At 46.4% G+C, this 11,883-nt stretch overlaps 1 protein-coding gene across 1 annotated transcript; it reads right to left on the bottom strand.

Annotated features, from left to right (window-relative positions):
- Nucleotides 1-1,914: 1,914 nt before the first annotated feature.
- On the bottom strand, nt 1,915-9,032 carry LOC149875614 (olfactory receptor 51E1-like). Its single transcript, XM_090058814.1, has 2 exons — nt 9,026-9,032; nt 1,915-2,903 (listed from the first exon to the last, which is right to left on the bottom strand). Exons 1-2 carry the CDS (start codon nt 9,030-9,032, stop codon nt 1,915-1,917), a joined length of 996 nt encoding a protein of 331 aa, XP_089914940.1.
- Nucleotides 9,033-11,883: the final 2,851 nt, after the last annotated feature.

Raw genomic sequence — 11,883 nt, forward strand, 5'->3', positions numbered from 1 at the left:
TCTAAGTGAGGTTCTTATTTTCTGGTTTGCGGCTTGTAGCTGTGTGTGAGGATTTGGAAAGGCAATTTGGAGGAATGAGCATGTATGGATGCAGGGAACTGGACTCAATGGCTCCTCTCAATCTTCTGTTCTCTCAAGGGAGGTTTAGGTTGGATGTTAGGAAAAACTTTCTCATGAGGAGGGTGGTGAAGCACTGGAATAGGTTACCTACCGGGATTTCCCAGTATCAAAATTAGAGTGTGCACTGCACATTTTTTTCATTCTTGGCATGCCTTTTGCGGCACCTTAAACTGCTTTGAGATACTGCAACAGGCACATGCTCACTCAGCTGGACACAGCCCTCTTTTTTTCTTTATTTCATGTAATAAAGAAGCAAAAGCTACATGGGGATTAAAATCATTAATCATTACTAATCATTAATAACAATGAACAAGGTGCATCGGGATTAGAATAATTAATAAGTATAAGATGCAGGAATCTGATTTAAATACCAGTAACACTTCATATTAATACCCACTCATTTCATTATCAGTAACCTAAATTAAAAGCTGAACAAGATAAATACAAACCAGCCCAACAAGTATTTGATGCACACGCAGTATGTGGCCAGTTTCATGGTGCCTCTGTTGAATACTTGGAAATTCCTTAAACTCTTCTTAGAGTGATCTCAGGTTCAGTTGTTTCATTTGTGATGTTCCTCACCCCTTTTACAGCATCTGATTGAACTATGTGCCTAAAATGAGACACAAACATTTTAGTCCATTAAAGCACAGAAGAAATGTTGGGCTCTGGAAGGCTTCCAATAGCAGTTTGAAGTCAACAGCACCAGGTGCATTTAAAGTTTAGCCTGTGGTTTCTCATTCAAGACCTTGTAGGTTTTTCAATGCTACTTGGTGTTGTGAAATAGCCTGCCACTGCCTACTAGATATGGAGACTCAGATGGGTAGCACTGCCTGCCTTGGGTACCCACAGCTAGCTTTTTCAAGGCTGCTTTTGCCATTATGAAGGCTGGACACATCAACTTCAGGTCAAAGTCAAAGCTCTGCCTGAGCCCAGGGAACTGTTTTGGCTGGTGTGGTTCAGCCACCTGCTGTCGGCAGCAACATCAAAGAGCAAGATGTGGCCATCTTTGACTGGCAGAGTTTTTTCATTTTTGTAGAGCAGGGTTGTCCAACATACGGCCTGTGGGCCACCATGCAGTCCTCCAAGCTGTTTTCTGAGGTCTGAGGTGCTGCGACGGGAAATGAAAGTAAACACTGTACTTTCATTTGGGGGGGTGATGTGATACCACTTCCTGTGAGGTCTTTGAATATGGCTTGCCAGCCCACTAGGTGATAAAAAGTTCATGATCCAGCCCCACATTCAAAAAGGTTGGACACCCCTGTTGTAGAGTGTTTCAACCAGCTATACAACCATGTTTTATTTCTCCTTATTTTTGGCATAAGTGTCTGGGTGTGATGTATCCCACCAGCACAAGTTGACCTTAAGGTCTCAAGATGATGTTATGTCTCAGAAGCAGCAACTGAACGGAAATCAGAAGGTCATGCTTTGTGCTTGGCGATGGACAGAAATCCTATTGAACTCAAGGGGAGGTCCAGAGGTGCGTAGTTTTGTAGGCTTCTCTGGAGTTCTTTGGGCTTCTGTCCACTATTTTGGGGCTGTAACCAGGCTATTGAGTCTTGTTACCTCCTGGGGACTCCTGAAGGATCAGATGCCAGGGCCAGGGAGAGGGCTGACTCCTGCAGACTCATTTCCAGTTCCCTCGCTGTCATTGCTGTGGCTCTTGGGAGGAAGGAGATCTCCAGGCACTGGATAGTTGTAATTTTGAGCTGCCCCAGGTTTATTTCAGGTACAGGATGGGGGAATAACCCTCATTGGCAAATAATATTTTGCTTCTGATATGTGGGAAATTCACTATTTTTTTTCAGAGCGGTTGTGCACCTGGCTGGATGAATGGTCCCATCTCCTTGCTCTTTGGAATAGCCTCATGATCCTTTGACGGATCTGCTTGGTTTTCACCCCGTACACTACTGGGTTGAGCACAGGGGGCACCAGCAAGTGGATGTTGGCCATCACTATATGGATCACTGAACCATGTATTTTCCCAAACCTGTGCACCATTGACAACCCAATGAATGGCACATAGAACAAGAAGACAGCACAGATGTGGGAGATACAAGTGCCCAGTGCCTTGAACCGTGCCTCCCGGCTCAAATTGAAGGCAGCCTGCAGAATGAAGACATAAGAAAGGCAGATCAGGAGAGAGTCCAGTCCAATGGCAGAAATGATCACGATTAAGCCGTATATGATATTCACCCTTATGTCAGCACAGGCCAGTTTCATGACGTCTTGATGCAAGCAATAGGAATGGGAAAGGACTCTGGACCTGCAGAAGGGAAGCCTTTTAATAAAAATGGGTAAGGGGGCCATCAGGGAAGCTCCTCGAATGACTGCTGCCAGTCCTATCTTGGCTATCCTGGAGATTGTGAAAATAGCTCTGTGCCGCAGGGGGCAGCAGATGGCTACGTAGCGATCAAAAGCCATGGCCAACAAGACGGTGGACTCCATGCCGGAGAGGGAATGGATGCAAAACATCTGGATGAGACAGGCATTGAAATCAATGGTGGTAGAGTTGAACCAGAACAGGTCCATCATTTTGGGCATGGTGGACGTGGATATCAGTATATCAATGGCAGCAAGCATGCAAAGGAAAAGGTACATGGGCTCATGGAGGCTTTTCTCAACTTTAATGATATACATAACAGTGCAGTTCCCTAGAACAGCAAATAGGTACAGTAAGCACAGTGGGAAAGCCAACCAGAAATGAGCTTCTCTCAATCCGGGGATGCCAACAAGGATGAAGGTGGCTGTCATGAAGATAGTGCTGTTGAAAGTTGACATGCCTAGGATCTGCTGTGAATGTTCAGCTGGCCTTCAGTAATCCTGAAATGAAAAACAGATGCAATTGTTCTCCATAGCATAGTTAGTCCTGTCCTAATCTCACTTCTGCTAGTGCAGCTATAGTGTAAATCAGGGATCAATCTACTGATGCCACTGTTTCGTGTGAGATTGGATTGAAGCTCACTTTGCAAACACTTCCCAACACAGTATCGTACAGACCCTCTGCTAAAAACCTTCCCGTTAGACTGCAGGGGACTAGATGTGTAGCTTCCAGGTTGCTATGGACAGTGTCAGCTCCTTGGGGACCCGTTTTTCTTTCTCTTGGCCAGTGTTAAAAATGTTGTTGACATACAACCAGTCATCATAAAAATCAGGCAATGCAATCATGTCTTCACACTTAGAGATGTGTTAGCTTCCGGGGATCTCAAAGGAAGAGCAGGGAAATGGGCTCTAGTCTTTCTGAGGACAAGTTGGTGCTGCAGAAGGCCAACACTTCTGACTCTCCAACAGTTTCTGGTATCTTAAATTTAGGGTGATTTCACCTAGAAGCTGGGAAGAGACACTGCAGTCATCATCCCTGACCTCCCCCAAAGAGGAGAGTTTTACGCAGTGGATCCCTGTCTAGAGCTCAATGTTGTGGGATCGAGCAAGACCCCATCTTGTAAATCAAGTCTGTTGTAGCGCCAAACCTCATTCACAAACTGTGCCACAATCCTATGCCCTGAAAACCATGAGATTTAATTTAAAATCACAAGGCTGTAAATATAGAAACGAGTCTATATTGGGGTCTTTCTACTTGCTTTCTGGTTTCCTTTGGGATGCACTGACTTCAGGTTTTCAAGCTTTTCTCTTTCTTACTCAATCTTTCATCCTTTGACTCATGCACTCATTCAGGAAGGAATAGCTTCACTGAGAGAAGCAGAAAATTACACTTATTTCCCACTGATGTAGCCTACTGATTATAACAGCTCTCATGAGAGGTGGCAAATGCGAGCATGAACAGCCTTAACCTTGGTATCCCTCTTCCTGGGCAAGGTCTCTAACCACTAGACTCCTCCTACTCCACTTTTGTTTTTGAATGAAAATGACACTTGTGCTTGGATATGAATTCTGTGCAGCTGGTGGGCATAGTAAAGATACTGAGAGCTTGCCTACTAAATCAGACCCCTCAAGGGGAGTGAGCTGCCCAGTTTGTGAATTTGTACTTCTAGGCATGTTTCTAGGTACTTTTAAGAGTGTGGGGGGGAAATCACTGCCTTAGTCTCTTAGGCACCAGAGTAGTTCAATATTTTTGGGGGGCTTGAACTCTTGCACCTGGGGCATGTGTAAATGAAATGGGGGCCCTAAATTGAAGTGGTGGGTTTTTAAAAACACTGCTTCAATTTAGGGGCCTTTAAACCCCCATGTCACGCACACACCTGAACTTACCTGCCTTTCTGCTGGTAGGGACTGGAGGGCAAGCTGCTGGCAGGTGGAGCGGTGGCTGGTGGAGTGGTCCTTCGGCTGTGGGGGGGGTGGGCTGGTGCCGCCCCCCCCCAGGTGGTACCCACCCGCAGGCACCCGGCTCGAGCAGTTCCAGGGGGCACCACAGCCGCAGAGGGAAGCACTGGGCACCCGCACAGCTCAGGCAGGCGGGCAGGCTCCAGAGAAAAAAAGATTAGGCTCGCCACTTTTCTTGAGTGCAGCATGCTTTCCTGGGCTGCTGTCAGGCTGCCTGCATGGGCTTCCTGCAGAGCCCCTGAGCTGCATGGAGCCCGGTGCTTCTCTCCACGGCTGTTGGGAAGCAAAATAAAACTCCTCAGAGGAGTTTTAGTTTGCTGCACCCCAAGTCATTTAAGGCGCATTATGCCATCAAATTTGCTACAGTGGCTGGATTACTGCACAATACTCTGCAGACACGTGCCAACACCAACACTATTAAAGCGGTGCTGACTAAGGCGGCACCAGTTGCCCATGCAGCCCAGGATGCCATTAGCCTTCTTGGCAACAAGGGCACACTGCTGGCTTCTATTCAGCTTCCTGTCTATTGTCACCCCCCAGGTTCTTTTCTGCAGAGTTGCTGCCCAGCCAGTTACCCCCAGCTTGTTCCAGTGCATGGGATTATTCCCTCCTAAGTGCAGGACTTTGCACTTGTCCTTGTTGAACCCCATGAGATTTCTGAGGACCAATCCTCCATTCTGAATCCTAGCCCTACCCTCCAGCGTATCTGCTACTCCCCACCAGCCTGGTGTTATTTGCAAACTTGCTGAGGGTGCACTCCATCCCATCTTCCAGGTCACTGATGAAGACATTGAACAAAACCAGCCCCAGGACGAACCCCCAGGGCACTCTACTTGATACCAGCTGCCAACTAGGCATAGAGCCATTGATTGCTACCTCTGAGCACAATGCTCTAGCCAGTTTTCTATCCACCTTGCAGTCCATTCATCCAGCCTGTACTTCCTTAGCTTGCCTGCAAGAATGTTGTGGGAGACGGTATGAAAAGCCTTGCTAAAATCAAGGTACACCACATTCACTGGTCTCCCTGCATCCACAGAGCCAGTCACCTCATCATAGAAGGCAATCAGGTTAATCAGGCATGACTTGCCCCTGGTGAATCCATGCTGACTGTCCCTAATCACCACCTTCTTCAATCTTAGAAATTTCTTGAGGACCTACTCCATGATTTTTCCATGGAGGCTGACTGGTCTGTACTTCTCTAGATCCTTCTTTTCCCTTTTCTTAAATATGGGCACTATATTTTCCCCTTTCCAATCGTCTGGGTCCTCTCCCATTCACCATGAGTTTTCAAAGATGATGGCCAGTGCTCTGCACTCACATCAGCCAGCTCCATCAGCACTCTTGGGTACATCCCATCTGGCCTCATGGACTTGTATAATCCCTATGTAGTCCAAACAGTCTCTAAATAGTCCCTAACCTGTTATTTTGCCACTGTTGGCTGCTCACTTTCTCCCCAAATGTGCTGCCAGGTGCAGTAGTCTGGGAGCTGACCTTGCCTGTGAAGACTGAGGTGAAAAAGGCAGACTGGCTTCCCAGAGGATTCTGCCTATCAATTCCCTGAGTGAGTCAAAGTCTGCTTTTCTGAAGCCCAGGGTCCTGACCCTGCTACTCTCCATCCTTCCTTTCCTTAGGATGATGTTTTAGAACAATCATATACTAGGAATAGTGAGGACAAAAAAAATCTAACTTCTTTAATATGGATCACAAAATGTTCAGACACAGCAATCAAGGTAGATGTCATCTACTTGGGTTGTAAGAAAACCTTTGATATGGTATCTCATCCTATTCCCATAAATAAACTGAGTGGCTGTGACATAGATGACTACACAGTCAGGTGGGTGGCAAATTGGCTTAGGGGTTACACCCAGAGAGTGGTGATGGACAGGTCGGTATTGACCTGGAAAGATGTGGACTCGGTCCTTGGACCTGTGCTGTTCAATGTCTTCATCAGTGACTTGGACGAGGGTGTGGAGAGCACTCTGTCCAAATTCACAGATGATCACAAATGATGGAGTAAAGTTAACATGCTCATGGGTAGAGAAGAGATCCAGGTGGATCTGGACAGGTTGGAAAAGTGGGTAGAACACAACAGGATGTTGTTCAACAAAGAAAAATGCAAAGTGCTGCAGCTGGGGAGAAGGAATCACCAACACACTTCCAGGCTGGGGGATGACCTTCTCAGCAGCACAGCAGTGGAAAGGGATCTCACAGTCATTGTTGACTCCAAGATGAGCATGAGTTATCAGTGTGATGAAGCAATCAGTAACGCTAACCACACTTTATCATGCATTAGCAGATGCATGATGAACAGGTCCAGGGAGGTGATCCTTCCTCTCTATGCAGCATTGGTCAGGCCACAGTTGGAGTACTGCGTCCAGTTTTGGGTGCTGCACTTCAAGACAGCTGTGGACAACCTCAAGAGGGTCCAAAGGAGGGGCACTCATATGGTTAGGGGCCTGCAGGCAGGGCCCTACAAGGAACCTGGATCTCTTCAGCCTCTGCAAATAAGGCTGAGAGGTGATCTTGTAACCACCTACAAAGTCATCAGGGGTGCGGAGGGGGGAGCAGCAAGGAATAGGAGATGCTCTGTTTACCAGGCACCTCTTGGAGTAACTGGGAACAATGGCCACAACCTGACGGAGAGCAGATTGAGGTTAGACATCAGGAAGAGCTTCTTTACAGTAAGGACTGCCAAAATCTGGAACGGGCTTTCAAGGCAGATGGTGCTCTCCCCTACCTTGGGGGTCTTTAAGGGGAGGCTAGATGTACACCTGGCTGGGGTCATATGACCCCAGTGCTCTTTCCAACCTGGGGCAGGGGGTTGGACTCAATGATCTGATAAGGTTCCTTCCAACCCAAACATCTATGAATCTATCTTGATCCTTTTAGGAAAGTGTTTGTATGACTTGATGGACTGCAATAGCATAAAGGTGGACTGATTGAACGAGGTGTCACCTTATGAGGCATGTGAGAGGTCTCCATCATGCAACTTCAAACCCTGTCCACACCTAAAAGTCAATTCCGTGAGAAGCTCACAATCCATAACTCTTTCTACCGTGGCTGGGAATCAGGAAGGGCTCAGCATGTCCAAGACTGTCTTCATCTTGTAGGAGAAGGTGGCTTGCTAAACTCATGAAAGATAATACCAGGCAATGTGAGAATAAGTAGCTGAATCATAGAAAAGTAGAGCTGGAAAGGACTTCAGGGGGTCATTTAGTCCAACTGCCAGCCTCCTTGTGTTTGTGCCATGAAGTCTTCCTGGCTACAAACTTCTAGCTCTAGGCAACTTTAAGCACCTGTGTCTAATGGTCAGCCTTATATTTAATAACAGTCAAACTCAGCCTACGGTAATTTCAGGAAGCATTTGTTTAAACTCACCAAGATGCCCCAGTAGGTGAGGCTGAGAAGTCTCTGTGTTTCACCAGCGAGGAAAATTCAGTGAATGCAGCATACGGTTTGGCTTGGCACCAGGCTCACTGCATTGGCTTATTTATCAGCCTACTGAAAAACACCCAGGGGAAGAAGAGAGGCGGGGGGTTCATCACGGGGGAAGTCCTCTGCGATCCAGTGCTCTGTACAGATAAATATATGTCACTTTTTTGCCACCCCTCTCTCCTATTGAAACCCAGTGCATAGAAATGATCATGGTTAACACCCATCATGAAGAAGGATCCAGAACACCCTTTTGACAGACAGTGGTCTGTATTATTTCTATGATAAGCGTGCACGCATCAGTTTCCCCCCCTTCATTATATGCTGTTATATAACGGGAAGGATTGGGTGATCTTTCATTCCATCTCAGGGAAGGGTGAGACATTGGTTTCTGCTCATAGGTTTCATGGGCAACAGGGAATGAGCCATGAATGACTAGATAAGGGCTATGTCCCTACACAGGACACATGTTCAGTTCATACTGTGGAAGCCTCAATGACTGGAGATTGCATTGCAAGGACTGGCACCGGCGGGGAGACAGTGACAGCTTGCACCCTGAAGGGACCTGATCCCTTTGGTCTATCCTTATTGACATGGGCTCTGCTCAGGCTGATCCAAGGACTTTACCTACTGCCTTAGCAGTTGACTAGTACATGCTGCCATCTTTGGACAGGCTGGTTGCCTGGCTTCATGTCATTTCTGGGTACACTCTGTTCCCCTAAAGGGGTACAGTTCTCCATGAGGGTGAGCCACAGGCAGCTCATTGGAGGACCATGGGGACGGCAAGGTATGCCATGACCTAAATTACTGGTCTTACACTCCAACGACCCAAGGGCTCTTCATTATTAGGAGTTTTGCCTGAGGTGGCTTTACTCAAGGAGTCTGTATAAAGGTTGGGGGGTCCTGATGGAGAACCTGTGCAGAACCTGGGACAACATTACAAGCTTTTTAGACACACATGTGGGAATCATGTAATAGGGTGGACATTTTGTTATAGTCCTAATGACCCAGAACACGTACAAGAAGCAAACGGGGGGAGGTTCTTCTTTTTTCCCTGTCTTTTTAATGATAGCTTTTAGTAGAGAAACTGTATATTTGGAAGAGAAGCATGACAAGCTTTCACCCTGAGGCAGGGCAGCATGTTGTCAAAAGCTTATCCACTTTTCTCCCAACTATGCAGATGGTTCAACACAAGACATCACAATCCCCCCCACAAAAAAAAACAAAAAAGCCAAAACAAACCCCCCCAAAAACCTTGCTGCTTAATGGAAATCATGATTTCACCTTCAAAATGCTCCTTAATCTGGGCAGTGGGACCCCAGTGTTTAACCACAGATGGCAACACAACACCTGACACAAAGTAGAGAAGAGACTGTCTCTCTTTCTCCTTTCAAACCCATGTGTTTATTGTACAAAAAAGTTTTAAAAATACCAATAATACACACACAGAAAAAGGAAAAATTGCGAACTTGAGTACTCCATAAAACTACACAGAGTGCATCATTAAAACCTATTTTCCTTTAGTTCACCTGTGATGCTCATCTCCATGACATCAGTGCATTTCCAGCAATTCATAACAGGATATGACTGGCAGATGTTATGAATGATTCCTTTTCCATGCTTCTTTCCACAATTGTCACAAATTTGGTACGGGTTGCAGTTAAGAATATAGAAGGACACGGGTCTACAGCCATGTGTCAATTCTCTGAGCCATCGGGACACCCATATAAAGTGGCCAGTCTGTCCACAGACTAATAATGGTGCCCATCACCAAAAGTGACCCTTACTTTTGGGATGTCATGGAGCATGCGAGGAATAAATACATGGGGTATGTATGCCTGGCTTCACCTTCACAATGAAGAGTACAGCACAGCTGCCCATGACGGCCAAGATGTACATGCATCAGAGGGAACGCCATCCAGAAATGAGTGGACTGTAGCCCAGGGATGCTGACCAAGGTGAAAGCAGGAGAGCTGAGGTTGTTACCATTGGAAGAGGCCATGCTGTGCTGGCTAAAATCCAGTGATGCTATTCCATGTAACTTCCCTCCTTGCAAGGAAAAGGGAAATGACATGGCAACGAGGCATGTCTAATAATACTGCACTGACTGGGACTACAGTCTGTAGATAGCCTCACGCTTCATGGGAGACATATCACTGGTGGGGGCACATGAAGTTTGTCTCCCAAAGCCTGGGGTACTGCTCCCAGTTTGGGACCCTACCCTACAAGAAAGACATAAATAAATTAGCAATAGCCCAGTGGAGAGTGAAAACTTGAATAGATGCTGGGAAAACAACTCAGAAGGAAAGAGGAATCATAGAGAAGTAGGTTTGGAAGGGACTTCTGGAGCTCATCTCGTCTAGTCCCCTGCCTGAGGCAGAATCATCTCTATCCAATCCATCCCATACAAATCCTCATCTAACCTATTACTAAAGTTACACAGTCAACCCTGACACAACACAAGGTAACACCCAAATCTGCTGTAGGAAAAGTAGGGGGACCCCAGCCCAGTCAAAATCCCCAGCATCCAACACCCATTGCTTCTTGAGGAAGGTGAGCCACCTGCACCACCCCAATAAAATGAAATAAATTAAAATAAAACCCTAGTGCATGTAGAAGCAGAAGAGGGTGGAAAAATCCTTCCCAGCCCTATATGGCAACAAGAAAAGTCCAGAAGCTTGAGAGAAATACCATAGCAGAGCATAGGCATAGCAAGCATCATCCCTGACCCGATGCCTGCCCCACTTCTTGAACACCTCCAGTTGTGGAAGTGCTGGGATTATTTAGTCTGGAGAAGAGAGGATTGAGCTGGCATTTGGTAACAGTCTTTAAATACTTGAAGGGTGGTTACCTGGGGGGTAGAGATAAATGATTCACAGGGAACAAAACATGGAGCAATAGTGTTAAATTGCAGTCAGGAAAATATACATTGAAGATTAGAAAGAATTTTATCACTTGGGAGGTAGTTAAGCTTTTGACCAGTCTACCCTGAAAACTGGTGGTATCTCCATTCCTCTACATTTTTAAGAGCAGATTAAATAGACACTTGGATTGGGATGGTTAGTCAGGAATAGTCCTGGCTTGGGCAAGAAGTTTGGTTTAGGTGTGACCTCCCAAGGTCCTTTCCAGCCCTGGTATTGCATCCTTCTATGAAATAGCTGAAAGGCTGCTATCAAGAAAAGGGAGAACAACTGTCCCCCCCTTGCCACGGTGGGCAGGGAGAAAGGCAATAATAGCTTTAACCTGCAGAGAAGCAGATTTAGATGAGCTCTCAGGAAAAAAACAAACCAAACAAAACTTCCTTTTTGTTGGGGTAGTGAGGCACTGGAATAGATTGCCCAAGGAAGCTCATGGGAGTTTTCAAGGGGAGGCTGGATATGAATCGGACAGGGGTGATTTGGGGTTAGAAGTCCTGCATTTCATCAGGACCAGGTGATCCCCAAAGTCTCTTCCACTCTTTGGTTCCCTGGTTCTGCATTTGCTGTTGATGAACAGGACATCAGAAGAGCAGCCCCTGGTCTCTTCCTATGCTGCAGCTATTTCTATAGAGCAGGGACCATATAATGCTTCACATCCTTCTTTTTTTCTAGCTAACTTGCTGGCCAGTTCCAGTTCTAAGACATTAACTCATTCACAGGAGCTAATCATGAAAGACTGCGATCCCCAGGAGTACCACCCATGACACCAGGCACAGAAGTCATTATTACTCTAACGATGCCTTGAGAAAGGAAACACAGTGTTTACATGAGTTATTAAAGAAGGCAAAAAGCTCTCCCTAAACAACTTCTAAAATCACAAATGCTGAGCAATGAGCCATCAGGCTGCCATACCCTGAACCCACCTAATGAAACATTGAGGGTTACTTAGCAGGACACCATTGAAGCCCCAGCACAATAGGAATCCAAGCTACAATAGAGAAGTAAGTAATAGCTCAAGTCACCTAGGGCACTCTGGGAAACACGGTATAGTCAGGTGGCTCCGGCATACACCCCTCGCAACCTTTCCCTATTTCTGCCACCATGTCCAGCAGGGTTTCTGGCACTCCAGTTT

Source organism: Crocodylus siamensis, chromosome 1, assembly GCF_052110815.1.
Source record: "Crocodylus siamensis isolate JL-2025a chromosome 1, ASM5211081v1, whole genome shotgun sequence".
Taxonomy (NCBI): Eukaryota; Metazoa; Chordata; order Crocodylia; family Crocodylidae; genus Crocodylus; species Crocodylus siamensis.